Raw genomic sequence first — 15241 nt, 5'->3', positions numbered from 1 at the left:
TGTCTATCTTCCTTCATAAAGAATTATCTTAAATATGATTGCTTCTTTATTTTATAGCCTTGGCAGTTTTTTGGCTAATGCCATATAAATTTAGTCAGTCTTCAGTATTGTAGTGTTTTAAGGGAACTTTTTTTTTTAATCACATGAGCTTTCCACTGATCACTGTGAATGGAGTTTTAAAGGTCTTAAGTCTTTTAAAGGTCTAAACCCCACATCTTTTTCTTTGTTAAATTATGACCAATAAGTTTTGAGAACCTGCTGGTTCTGTACCCTGTACTAGGCATGGGGGATACAAATAATAAAATATGGTCCCCCTTATACCAGCTCACTGTTCTGAAAATTGGTAACTAAAGAGAAAGGATGACACCTCTTCTTTAAAAGAATGCCAGCCAGTAAATTAGAATAATAAAATTAGAAAAGTCACCATTTTACAAACTCCAGTGAAATAACTGATTTGTACAATGTAATCCGTGGGCCCTCTGCTCACTTTGCTCAGACTCTAACCCCTTGCGTGTGCTGCTCCTGCCACATGGACTCTCTTCACCTCACCTAGATCATGTTCCCATCTGGAGCCCACTCTTAACTCAAGTTGGATGCTACCTACCCCTCTGGGATACTGTGGTTTTCCCCACCCAACAGTGACCCTTAGGTTGCATGACCACACCTAATGACTTTTGGACTGGATTTCTTGGAGAGAAAGGAGGAAGAGCAACTGCCCATTTGTTTTTAACTTTAAAGAAATAGATGTATTGCAGCATTCAGAGTGATAAGTTGTCTTTCCTAGTGAAGGAATGCTAATAATTCTAATTTTTAGTTATCCCTTCTTCCTTAATATTGCCACTTTGAACAATATAATTTTATTAACATCATCATTAATGTAAGAGTTCAACCTGGTAACTTTATATCCTGATTTTTATTTTTAAGATCTTATCAGTAATTCAAATATTATGAAAATAGTCAATATAATAAGTCTTCACTTAATGTTGTTGATAGGTTCTGCAACTTTAAGCAGACATGTAATGAAACCAGTTTTACATGGGCTAATTGATATAAATAAAAGTTAAGTTTTTAAACATTATAACAAAATGACATTGGACCAAACAATGTTATTCAAGGACCTGCTGTACTAGAATCCCTGCCAATTAATTCACCCCAGTTGTGTTTCCTATAAACATTTAAAGTAAGGCATCTATTCATCAGATGTTGAGTACCCACTATGTATAGGACACTTAGAAATAAAAAGTAAGTCAAATATTGCCTTTCTCTGGAGACTTAAATTCTAGTTGGAGAGACAGGCAAATGCATAGCTAACTGTCATGGATTGTGATTGTGTACTTACATTAATATGCATCAAACAAAGGAGTAGAGGAGTTCAGAAAAGTGAGCAATTCTTGGAAGTGGTATTGATTCCTAGGAAACCTCTCAGAAGTGATAACTTTCAAATTGGGTATTTAGAATAAGGAATGGCATGGATACGGCACACAGTTGAGAAGGCATTGCATAGTAAGAGAAGCAGATATAGTCTGGGGTAAATAGAAGCAGATGTGGGACAGAGATGGTGGTCGGAGAGATGAGATCAGGAAGGTGGCTTGTTGGCAGTTTGTAAATGGTCTTGAAAGTCATGTGTAAAGAACATGGACTTCATTCAGTGTACACAAGGGATTAGTTAAAAAATTTTTGAGCCAGAGAGGTGACTTATGTTTTAGAAAAAGCACTTAGGCAACAATTTAGCTTTTGTCTAAGTCCAAGGGAGTATGGAAACATCAGCATCAATAAGTGGCCTCATTGATCTGTGAATTTCTTTTATTTTGATTTTTAAAAATCTGGGATTTGTTTTGTGATTCAGCTGACCCACAAAAAGCTGTGTATCAAATTTCGATCTATCTAGTCTTTGTGACGCCATGCATAGAGGATGGTGAAGGATCTGTGGTCATGATCTGGGGCTTCTGGCTTTTCTCTGCTGACAAGATGCAGTATTTCTTCTATGCAGATTCGGAACGTGACTTCAATTGTCCGTTTACACTACAGAAGGCACATAGAGTAACAAGTTCTGTTTGAACTTGAATCTAAAAATACAGTGTTAGTCCTGAAAAAAAAGAGAAACTGTGGGTCACAGACACTGAAAAGTTCAAACCACACAGAACCGAAATGGGTCGGTCAGTGGTAGTCCAACATGGCACGTGAGGATTCTCAGTGGCATAGAGGACTCCCCTACAGACAAAGGAATCAATCATTCATTGCTTCTCTAAGTTGGAAATCATGCCTAATGGGATGATGTTGCTAGTGAATATCCTGGGCACAAGTACTGAGAAGGCTTCCTGCAGTTTATTATACAGGCAAGAAGGCTATAAAGAAACAAATAGGATGCAGGTACATAAAAGCCTCAAGATAAGGCAAGCCAAAGTTAGAACTTACTATGATCCCTATTAAAAGCTTATGGTCATATATCAACCAGATTCTCTGACAGGCCCATGGTGTCGGGGTTATAGTGGTATTGGCAAGCAAGCCAGCTTTGAAAGGTGAGACCAGTGCCTATGGTAGAGGTTATGTAGACTGAGAGAGGACAGTGGCTGGAGGTAGCTATGGAACAGGACCTAGAATTTCTTCACTGTGAAAGTACACATGGAAAGTGGCCTTTGGAGTAGTAACTGGAGAAGGAGGTTTGCTCTTTGCTCCTTTTGAAGATACAGTGACCGTATGTCAAGAGACAGAAAATATGCAACACAGATATATAACTCTTCTTGAATACTACAATTGAAGCAAGCAGCAGGGCCTGTAGGATCAGAGGTGGTATGTGTAGATGCTAGTGTCTGAGGCTAGAGGAAGACATTTGTCAGGTGGATAGGACATTCCTGAATCTTTCTGAATTATTGAGGCTCTCAACTATGGGATATCTAAGCAGAGATTGATGTCCATTTAAATCTTATGAATATTTCCAAGGTATGTCCCTTCCTCTTGTCTCCATTTTATGGCCTGAGTTCAGGGCCTTATCATTTCTTAGCTCAGTTAAAGCAATAAGCCTCCAAATTTGTCTGTCTTCTAGGCCACCTTTTATACTCTGGCTGGTCTTTATTAACATACCTCTCTCTCAGGTTTGTTCCCAAGGGACCAAGGACTTACAGTGTCCTGCAACTGTATTACCTAATATATTATAGTTATATTTTATATATGTTGGAGCCTGGAGTAGAACCAAAGTATTGGATAGCCAGATGATGAAAGGCCAGCAGTGAGTCAGGAGAAATTAGAGGCTGGATATTTTTTTAAAATAGTCTTAGTATATGAAACACCTTGTAAAATTTTGAGAGTAGATTTGACTACAAGGAAGGGAAGGAAAGTGGAAAGAATCTTTGGAAATACCTACATTCATGGAACAGGCAGAAGAACAGCAGGAAGTGAAATCTGAGAAGCAGAAATACAAGGTGAAGAGTTTATCCTAGCAGTGATGATCGGGGGAGTGCCAGCAGGTGAGGGCCCTAGAAAGGATCCTGGGCGGTTTTTGATGACTTTATTTTTATACAGAACAGTTTTTGTCAGGTGACCTAGAAGAAATTGATATGAGATAAGCAGATAATGAAAGGTGGGATACCTCTTAAAATGTATCTTGTTACAGACTCCTCCAGCCTTTCCTTGTCTCTGACATGTAGATTGTCATCACTGCGATTCAGGTTTGCGAGGATTAAATAAGGATGAGTATGTAGAATTCCCAACAAAGAGCCTGCCATATAGTAATAGTAGCAGCTACTTATTACCATAAAAATTGCTGTTGTCTTATTTTTATGATGTTTTGATATTAAATTGGTTAGAATCTCTAAGGTGTTGCATTCTTTTCTCTCTTAGATCTGTGATTTTGGCTTGGCCCGTGTTGCAGATCCAGACCATGATCACACAGGGTTCCTGACGGAGTATGTAGCCACACGTTGGTACAGGGCTCCAGAAATTATGTTGAATTCCAAGGTAAGGACCAAGTTTGCATGAAAAGAAAACCAAGAAACCAAAGAACTTTGGATGTTGCAGTAAACCTCCCTCTCAGTAAGCCTCTTTCTACCTGGATCGAGTCTTTGCCTATCTGGCCAGCCTGTGTTTGGCCAGAACCAAGGTGCTGCTGTAATCTCCTGTTCAGCATTGAACTTTCAAAATTATGTTAATCCAAGTGACATGTGTTCCTCTAGGCTCCAAATGGATGGGAAGAGTACATCTAGGTCCCAGGCAAACTCTTCTAACAAGATCTGTGTCTTGATCAGAAGAAATGATGGAATAAATATATAAAAGCAAGAAAAAGTGAAATATGTCATCTGTGTTACACTTATGAAACAGGTGGCAAGCATTGAGGGCGTCTATGGAGATTGAGACTCAGTATTTTTAGTATATAATTTGCAAATAGTGTATGAATAAGGTGTTAGATTCAGAGGAGTTAAGTTGGCCTGACATACTTCCTGTATCTAATAACTCAAGATTATGAGATTCTTGAATTTAATTCCATTTACTGTAATGTAACGTTAAGATACATGGAGAAAAGCAGTGAAAATAGACATTAGACCTTGTGTCTCAGGTCTAGGAACCAGAAATTGCATTATCTTCCTCCATCTATTACTAGTAGAAGGGCTTGGGATGAACATTAGATTGTTTTTGTGAGGAGATGGAATTTGTTTAAAACAGTTATTCTTGATATCATACATTTGTTCAATTCAGTTACAGAAGTAAAATTTCATTAAAGTAAATTCCATTGTAAAGGATTCAGTGTAGCAGATGTTTCAAAGAAGAAAATGCTCTGTTGATTCTCTTATTCTGTATTACAAATAATCCCACACACCAGGTTTTTTCTTTAGACTGGCCCATGTGACAGCCACTCCAAACCAGAGGCATTCACTTGCACGCGTTTGGTGTGTGCTGGTTGTAAAGGAGAGCTGTCGGTGTGCTTTTTATCCTGGCAGCTTCATGACCTTGTAGCCTCCATCACAACTTGAGATGCCACCACTGTCTTCATTTCTCAGTCACCCTCCAGAGGACAGTAGCCAGGAGAGTGGCCTCTGTGTTCTGCAAAGTGCCCAGCTCTCCCTTCTCCTCGCAGAGTTAACTATAGTGAAAATCTTTTTTATTTGCAGCCTGAGAATATTACTTCTAGCAATGTATTCATGTTTTTATTTTTATTAATTTAGAACATTTTCAAATGTAGAAGAATTGAGAGTACAGTGAACACCCATATACCTCTTACCTAGGTTCACCACCTATTAACATCTTACCACTTTCTGCCTGTCTGTCTTTGCCTCCCTCCCTTCCTCTACTTTTTTGTCAAACCCTCTGACACTTCACCAACATAAACTAACACTATTCCTAGACCTTTGGGGCATACTACTACTAGGGAGAGTACTCTCTCCACAGTCACAATACCCTTAGCACACCTAAGATAATCAGCATTAATTCAGTAACATCCCAGTTGCTTGCCCCCTCCCCAAATTCTTTACAGATATTTTTGTTTTGTTTCAGTCCATGATTTAATCAAGTTCCATGGATTGTGCTCGGACTAGAACAGTCGTCCCACCCTTTCTTCTTTATGATACCAAAATACTGTGGAGAGTATAGATGAGTTGTTTTGCAGAATGGTTCACATTCTTAGTTCTTCTGATTAGTTCCTCATGATTAGGCTTAGGTCACACCTTTCCAGCACAAACTCCACAGATTCTTGGAAACCATATATGTAGATCTTCTGTTTCCTAGCAGCCTTTCCCCCGGTGGTTTACCCCTTGATGACCCTTGCCTCTATTAGTCACCGTATTAGAGTTTGCAAAAACGGTGATTTTCTAAATTTATTGTTCCTTTTACATTTATTAGCTGGCATTCTTTTATGAAAAAGAGCTTTCCCTTTTTTCTCTTTCACTTCCTTTGTCACCCACCTTTGTTTTTAAAACATTTTTATAGACTCATGGATTCTTTTTAATGTGCTTCTTGTTATCTTTTTTTTTAATACTCGAATTGTCCCAGTTTGAGCAAACCTAGAGTAATGTGTGCATGTATATGAATTTGTAACATTTTATTTTGATAGAATTTTCAACTTGCAGAAATGTTTCAAGAAAAGTATTAGGCAGTGGTTCTCAAACATTCTAGCCTCAAGACCCCTTCAATCTCTTAAAAGTTATCAAAGACTCCAACCAGGTTTTGTTTATGTGAGTTAGATCTATCAATATGTACTATATAGAAAATAAAACTGAAACTTTTAAAATATTAATTTTTAAATAACAATAAACCTCTCCTGTATATTAACATAAATTAGATATTTTATTTAAAATGTCTGTTTTCCACAAAAATATTTTAGTGAGAAGAATAGCATTTTCATTTTTGCAAATCTCTATTGTCTGGTTTAATAGAATACTGCTGGATTCTCATCTTGGTCTGCATTCTGTCAAATATGTTGTTTTGATGTAAGTTAATGAAGAAGTCTTCACATGGATACTTATTTGAGAAAGGGACTATATTAGCTACTTGTGGCTATTCTGATACCACAACTCAACAAATGAAAGGTTGATTGTAACATGGAATCCGAAACCATGTCAGTGAACTTTTTGTGCTGTTTTATTAAAATCCATTGGTCTACCTTACACTCAGACCCATGCATGATTTTGTAATATTAAGCATTTGGAAAATACTGGGTCACTGAATTATGTAGGTTTTCTGAATATTATCACATTTCATGTATAATATCACATGTCATGTTGCCTCTGGAAAAATCTCCTGTAAGAAATTTGACTTGCGAGAGATGGGTGAAAAGACAGCAACAGTAGTAGTATAAATAGAGCGTCACCTCTCAGAGCCTTAGGGAAAGCTGGATGGGCCTCGGCACCACCCTTAGAGAACTGCTGGATAGAACTCCTGCACACCCTTCTCTCCAAATTCAGACTCACCGATTCTTTATCCTTTTTCCCATTTGCTTTTCATTCTATGCGTGTGTGTGTGTGTGTGTGTGTGTGTGTGTGTGTTTTCGTCATTTGAGAATAACTGGTAGGTGTGCTCTTTTACCACTAAACCTTTCAGTGTTTATTTTCTTAAAACAGTGGTTCAGTGTTCCCTGAGGACACTTGGTAGTGTTTGGAAACATTTTTGGTTTTCACAGCTGAGAGGGGAGTGCTACTGGCATCAAGTGGTTAGAGGTCAGAGATGCTGCTAAACGTCCTACAGTACACCAGACAGCCCCACAACAGACTTATTGAGCCCAAAAAGTCATTAGTGCCAAAGGAGAGAAACTTTGCCTTAGAAGAAGGATATTCTCTAACATGACCGTAGTATAGTAATCAAAAGTAGGAAATTTAATACAACTTCGGATGTGTTTTCTGTAATAATCTTTATACCTTTTCTTCTTTTTGTCCCTCGCCCTGTCCCAGTCCAGGCTCACACATTGCACTGTTTCTTTAGTTTCCTCTAATCTGAAATAGCTCTTCAGCCTTTCTTGACCTTGACATTTTGGAAGGGTACAAGTCAGCTGTTTTGTAGAATGCACCTTAGTTTTGTGTCATGCATTTGGGGCATGAATACCACAGAAACAATATTTTCTTCTTCTTAGTGCATCATATCAGGGGCATATCTGATTTATGTCAATATCAATACAGTGTATGTTGATCGTTTGCTTAAGATGATGTCTTCCAGGTCTCCACCATAATTATGATTAATTACAGTAATAATTATTACGGTAGTAATTAATAGGAATTTGTTGAGAAATACTTTAAGACTATGTAAGTTACCTTCATCAAACTTTCACAAAGTTTTACCATCCATTGATAAGTCTTATCATTGCTTCTATATTTTAGTTCTATTTATTAATTCATGATTATTTTATTCAGTAGTTTATAATCTATATATACCATTCTGAATTTTGATGTTCATATTATCCCAGATTTTCCAGTGGGAACTACTTTTGACATGTCCCCGCTACACTATCCTTGCTTTTTGGCACTAATGGTCTAAGTTTACTTTATAGTACTTTCCCTGTCCCAGACTTGGAGCAGCCATTTCTCCAGGGAGCCCTGATTCCTTTTATTTACTTTTTGTGTTCTTTAAATGCTCTTTATTTAGTTTTGGCCCAAAGCAAAAGTTATTTTGGATTACAAGAATTTTGGGAAGAATTATTTTAAAATTCAACCTCATTTTATCATGGCTATAGATCTGATTGTTAATTCTTTATTTGATTTTCCAAAAAATGTTGCTGTTTCCCTAAACTTTAATATTGAGCTGATTTTTTTTTTTTTTCTCTCTAGCTGTTCTCTACATTTCTTTTTCCATTTATCACTACACCTGTTATTTTGTCCCGTTTGCTTTTCATTCTGAAATTCGGCTTCGGTCCTTTGGAGAAACATCTTTTTTTGCACTGTTGTATGATATAGATAACTCTTCTGTGTCTTTTCACAGAATTCTTTTAAAAGAAAAATTATACCTGAAAAATCAATAGAAAAAGAAGAAAAGAAATAGGGATTGGTAAAATATTGGGAAAATATGTTAAAGCCAGCACACACTTTTTTTTTTTTTTTTGCAGAGATCAAGAGTTTTCAGCTTGACTTTTTTGAAAATGATTTGCAAAATGGATAAAGATATTCTGGGAGTATAACAGTGCCCCTTCTTTTTGAGTTGGTTTCCAGGTTTCCAAAATGAGTGAGTGGGCCACAAACGTTCTAAAGCAGTGGGTGTTACTGCTTTTTCCATTTTCCAGCTTTACCCTAAAAGAATTCTAATTCTTTTCCTCAAATCATTTGGGAAAAAAAGAATGAAGTATACTTTGGAAATTCTAATTTAATAATAAATCAACTTTGAAGAAAAATAAAATTGAGTAATCTTGGTTGTTCAACATCTTTTAAGAAAGCCAAATTATTATTCGTTTCTTCATGCTCTTTTCATTTATTTCTGAATTATAGAACCAAAAGAGAAGCTAAAACTCCTGTCAGCCATATGCCTGTTTGTGTAGGAAGATCTTGTGTCATATAACACCAGATATCATTCTTCATTTTTTCTTCCTTTCTACTGCAGGGCTATACCAAGTCCATTGATATTTGGTCTGTAGGCTGCATTCTGGCAGAGATGCTCTCCAACAGGCCTATCTTCCCTGGGAAGCACTATCTCGACCAGCTGAACCACATTCTGGGTAAGGTTCCTGAGCACATTAGGGGCTAGATTTACTCAGCTCACTGCCCACAGTTTACATCAGAGTCACTTCATGAAATTAAGAGTTCTAACAACTCTAACCTTTGACAGACATGAGTTTTTAATCTTCCTTGGTTTAAAATGTTAAGGACCCTTAGCTTAATAAGAAAATAAGCATTGAGAGGTGGTATGAGAAGACATTAATTATCAGGATCCATTCTGTCCTACGGCTGATGGTGTATGTGGTCAGTTTACCCTGGTCTTAATAATTAACAGCTAATTATTTTATCTGATAGGTATTCTTGGATCCCCATCACAGGAAGACCTGAATTGCATAATCAATTTAAAAGCTAGAAACTATTTGCTTTCTCTTCCACACAAAAATAAGGTGCCATGGAACAGGTTGTTCCCAAATGCTGACTCCAAAGGTAAATATGATTTTGTTCACTATTTTTCTTTGGCTTAGCTTTCTTTTGTTTGTTTGTTTGTTTGTTTGTTTGTTTTGTTAAATTATTAGGTCACTAGCCTGAAAAGTTAGCCAGCCTGTGGCTACTGGATAATGCCTATTTATTACGTTCTTCCCTTTTTATTTGGGAGCAGTGGTAGTAGGTAAGGGAGTCGGGGAGTGTCTACCTTTTAGTTTCTTTGTTACTTTTTAATCTGGATTAAGTCCACATATTTATGGTTCAGAAAGTTGAGGATCCTGCAAAATAAATTATACCTTATTTCATCTCATCATTTGATAATTTTTAAAGTCAGGTTTATTAAAGAATAATTTATTTAGAGTAAAATTCACCCTTTTTAGTTGTGCACATCTTTGAATTTTGACAAATGTATAAAGACAGTCATGTAACTACCACTACAATCAAGATAATAGAGTATTTCCATCAACCCCAAAGGTCACCTCATGTTCCTTTGTACTCAGTTCCTTCCCTCTAGTCCCTAGCAATCTCTAATCTAGTTTCTGTCCCTATAGTTTTGCCTTTTCTGGAATGTTATATAAATGCGATTATGCACTATATAGCATTTTATGTCTGGATTCTTCCACTTGAGATTTATCTGTATTGTTGCTTGTATCAGTCTCTTCAATGAATGATGCTGAAATAATTAGGCATCCATATGCAAAAAAAGAAAAAGGAACAAAGACCTGAATATACAACCCAAAACTATTAAATTTTGAAAAGAAAATAGGACAAAATCTTTGTGACCTTAGGTTCAGTGAAGAATTTCTTAGATGAGACACCAAGAGCATGATCTATAAAAGAAAAAAGGTGATATTTTAGATTTTATTCTTTGATATTTTAAGTTAACTGTTTAATAATTGTCCTTTATTCCCATTTAACCTGTATCTGTTAAATATATTAGGCAACTATTTTTTTTTTTAACTTCGTGCTATTATATGAAGCTGTGGTTGACAGAATAATGACCCCACCCCCACAAGTATCCATGTTCATGTCCTAATTCCCAGATTCTGAATATGTTTTATTACCTGACAAAAGGGAATTAAGATTGCTTAAAGTCAGCTGATTTTAAGATAGGGAAATTATTCTGGATTATCTAGGTGGACCGGGTGTCTGTTGGCAGGGTCCTTAAAAATGGGAAAGGGATTTAGAATAGGGGATGAGAGAGAGAGAAGCTTGCCAGCACCTTGGTGCTTATTCTTCTGTATTTTTCTGTATCTCCATACATAGGTTTATTTTTACCTAAATTTTAATTTTTAGAAATAATTATTATAAAAGTTAACATTTTTGTAAAAATTAAAAAATTATCGGAATATTTTATTGAGAAAGTAAAATTCTTTTATAATTATTCCCTAATAGTCACTTTTAATAGAATTGAGTATATTTGCATACATCTGGTTTATCTTTAATGATTCTATGATAAATATTTTTATCCAATCTTCTGTTGAAAGTTTAGCTTTATCTAATTTTTGCTATTTTATGTGTGTATTTTTTTAACCTTAATAACTATCTACTTAGATGTTGAATTTGTTTCATGTATTGACCTGAGTCAAGGTTCAGCACTACTTGGTGGTTTAAAATTGAATTTTGGGGGGGTATAGGAGGAATTATCTTTTAAAATCTCTGATATAAATATGTATATTATCATGGTAGACAGTTTGGAAGAATAGAAAGAATAGGTAAAAGAATAAGAAATATTCTTAATTATTTAATTACCAGAATCCCAAAATAACCTTTAATGTTTTGCTGTACCAATCGATGTGTGCGCAACTTCTGCTTATTTACATAATTATATAATGTATTCTAATTGTAGAATTTTTAAAATTTAGAACTTCACTTGCATTGTACATGTTACTGATTAGATTGGCTTGTATTATAGTCATGCATTAATGAATGACGGGGCTACATTCTGAGATATGCATTGTTAGGCAAGTTCATCATTATGCAAACTTCACAGAGTGCACTTACACAAGCCTAGATGGTCTAGCCTACTATGCACCTGGGCTGTATGGTTAGGTGTACCACCGTGGTATATGTGGTGCATCAGGAAATGTCCTGCTGCACACAACTGTATTATATTGTCCCAAGCATGTTACCTAAAACCTGTTTACTGAGTTGCCTTTTTATAGAGGTATATGTATAGCAAAACTGCTAATTAAGACTTTATGATATAAACAGACCTTCCAGACTTTTCTCCTGTTTGTCTCCTTACTCTTTGCCATAGTTATGAGTTTTGAATCAAATTATTTCTGACTTTTTTTTTTTTTTACTTTTTTCCTTATGTTAAGGTTATGAACTTTGAGATTAACCTATTCAGATAATAATTAACACCTCCAAAATCCAGAAAGTTAATTTTTAAACGTAGGTTTTGGATGACTGTAATGAAGAAGCAGAGAAGGACTATAAATAGAACAAAGTGGAGAAATGGAATTGGCGGAAGTAGAGTGAGCAGTACAGCATTGTGTTAGGAGCATAGACTTTGCAGCCCAGACCTCTTGGGTTCAATTCACAGCACCAGGGACTTACTAGTTTGTGAAATTTGGACAAACTACTTACTTAACCTTTCTGGGCCTCAGTGTTCTCGTTTGTAAAATAGTGTTAGTAATAGTACCTGCATCACAGGGTTGTGTGAATGTCCAGACCGCTAGTGTTTGTATGTCTAGATTCTGAGATCTTATGACCAAAACTTTTTCATTTATATGCAGTCAAAAAAGAGTGCTTACATAGTGTTCCCTGGTAGGAATGACCCATAGTGTCTTTAGTTAGTCTCACATTGGACTTTGACATTTATATCAGCTATCTATTGCTGCATAACAAACGACTCCACAACTCGTGGCCTTAAGACAACCACCACATATTTGTTTATAAGACCATTGGGCGAGGTGCAGCTGGGTGGGTCTCCTTGGCTCCCCTCAAGTTGTATAGTCTAAGGTAGCCTTACAACAGCTTACATTTGGTTCTGTATGTTGTTGCCTTTCCTACAGTAGACCAGACTGTGCTTCTCGTGATGACAGAAATATTCCAAAGGAGCCAGAGCAGAAGCTGCAGCATTTCTAAAGGCTAGGTCTTAGAACAGTAGACACTTCTGCCACAGAGCAAATGGCCCAAATTCAAGAGGTGGAGAAATAAATCCACTCATTGATGGGAAGCTCTGAAGAATTTGTGGCCATATGTAATCTGCCACCTGGTTGTTTCTAGTTTTCAACTATAACATACATAAATACATTCACTTAATAACTAGATCTCAGTGTCTGTTCTGTGCCCTCAAGGATTCCCAGGCCTTGGACATAGAACAGCAGTAACACAGATTAAGAGCCTGCCTACAGGGAACTGAATAGTCCAGATTTATACTTATATGACAAAGAAATGAGTGGAAAACCTCGGGGAACTCAAGAGATTAAAACTTTAAAGCTGAAACATAAGTGCTTTTAAGTCTGGTTAATGATTATTCACAGAAAAGGAAATGTAAATGTCTCTTAAATATAGGGAAAGGTACTCATTTTTATTCAATGTGAGATATGAACATTGATTAATGTCAGTAATTCCATTTTTTTGCCACTCATCACAGTAACAAACATCAAAAAGTTTGAAAACCCACTGTGTGGTCAAGGCTATGGGGAAACAGATGTTCTCAGAGACAGCTGGTAGAATATAGATTGGTTGAGTCTCTTTGGGGGACAGTTTGGCAGTTCTGTCACATGCCTTTTGTTCCAGCAGTTCTGACTATTGAACTTTTGGGTCTGCCAACCGAATGGGAGAGAAGTGGCATTTTAATTGTTTTTCTTCAATTAAGAGTGAGACTGAATATTTTTGTACATGTTTGTTGGAAATTTCTGATTACTGAGTCCCTTGAACTAGTAGTATTATAGATTTTTTCAGAGGAGCCTAGCTTAAGTTTCTTTCCAAAATTATTCCAGTGAGGGGGAAGAAATGATTATTACTCAGCAGATGGTGCTGGACTAGTCGAGTAGCTATTTGGAAGAAGATCAATTTAAATCATTATTCACATCAAAGTATATTCCAGTGAATTAACAATTAAATACTTTTTAAAAATCATACCTTTAAAAACTAACAATATTTAGAGTATTTGATGTTTTTTTCTGATCTCTATGTGGAGAATGACTATCACTGTAAGCTTTAAAAATAAACCAAGAAAACAAACATAAAAGAAAGGTAGTAGATTTGTTTACATAAGAGTTTAAAACAATATAGATTAGACAGATCAGGTGTGGGCAATAAGTATAAAATGTTCTAAATTAAATAAACTTAAAGGATCCCTATCCTGTCACATTGAGGGCAGCACAGCGAAGTGGCTAAGCTGTGTGCTCTGGAATTGGGCTCCTGAGTTCAAGTGGACTCCACCATCTCAGGGCTTTCCTTTTCGACAAGTTATTTAACTCTCTGTTTCACAATGTCTTCATCTCAAATTAGAATTCATTTCCCACTTCATAGGGTAATTTGGAAAGGTAAAGAAAGGTGAATTATTAGCTATTAATGTTACACTCATCATTAATGTATAAAAAGCAAAGAGAAACCTAAGACCTCAATGGATAAATAAATGAGCAAAAGACAAGAACACATATTTTACAGAAATTATACAATTAAGAAATTTACAGAATCACAAGAAATTCTGAGATGAAGAAAACGATAGGAAGAGCAGTTTGGGGCATAGCGTTTGATAATTTCGTTTGTGCTATGTTAAATTTAAGACACCTGGTAGGCAATAAAAACAACATAAATGCCAAACATTTATTGAAAGGTTGAGTAAATTATATATCTACTTAAATATTAAAAGTCACTAAAAATGTTTTTTTTGTAAAATGTTTTATAGCATGTGCTGGGGTGAGGGATCTTGGGTGAGTGGTTCACACAGGATAGGGCGTCAGCTGTTTGAGGCCTCATTTACACCTAACAAAAACCTACTGCCCACTGGCTTAGGCCTAAAGAAGGATTTTACTGGCTCTCATAACTGAAAAGCTCAGTCGTGTTGGGATTCCTGGGCAACGTCACTTTGACTGGAATCTGGACTTCTTTTTCTTTCAATGTTGCCTTCCTCTGTGCTCTTTTCATCTTGTGGTGATAAGATGGCCACTAGCAGCTCCAGGCTCACACTGGCCAGTTTCCTGATAGTTTCAGCCCGAGTATGAAGCTGACACTCATTGCCACTTTGTACCCACCCCTGACCAGTCATTGTAGCCAAGGGAACCCACCTACGTGACTGTGGCCAAGCCAGTGTCGTCATTCCCACAGCACAGGCAAGGAGTGTGGGCAAGTTTAAGACCTCCCCTGTGGCAAGTGCAGCTCCATGTGATTAAAGGGCAGTGGACACTGGGAAGTAAAACCAACAGACGAAAAAAGATGAAGAATTCTGCATGAAAAAAAAAATGAGTTATGCTGTTCTTTCTCACTTTCGTTTATGTTTTAAATTTTTTTTAAATGTACTTTTGTAGGAAATCTGTCTGCATTTCTCAGATAGCCCACTATTTGAAAAGCTTGTAGACTTTGTTGTCCCTCTAAATACATGTATTAGTTGTAAATGGGATCGTAAGCTATATCCTTTTTTATTACCTACAGAAAGTTATATACATTAATCTGAAGTTTGGGTGAGAATTCTAGGCTAGAGAGATAGATGTAGGAGTTATTTAATACGGGGCATTTGA

General features: G+C 36.4%; 1 protein-coding gene across 2 annotated transcripts in view; it reads left to right on the top strand.

Moving 5' to 3' along the window:
* Positions 1-15241, top strand: part of MAPK1 (mitogen-activated protein kinase 1) — an 82772-nt gene that overhangs the window by 52958 nt on the left and 14573 nt on the right. For both annotated transcript variants that reach the window (XM_039868444.1, XM_039868443.1), the window contains 3 exons: positions 3838-3954; positions 9007-9121; positions 9417-9548. In XM_039868444.1, coding sequence (XP_039724378.1) covers positions 3838-3954; positions 9007-9121; positions 9417-9548 — 364 coding nt within the window. The remainder of the gene's footprint in view (positions 1-3837; positions 3955-9006; positions 9122-9416; positions 9549-15241) is intronic.

This window comes from Pteropus medius, unplaced genomic scaffold (assembly GCF_902729225.1).
Source record: "Pteropus medius unplaced genomic scaffold, Ma_sr-lr_union100, whole genome shotgun sequence".
NCBI classification, from domain to species: domain Eukaryota; kingdom Metazoa; phylum Chordata; class Mammalia; order Chiroptera; family Pteropodidae; genus Pteropus; species Pteropus medius.
The sequence above is the reverse complement of the archived record's forward strand: the minus strand, read 5'-3'. Positions and strand labels throughout refer to the sequence as shown.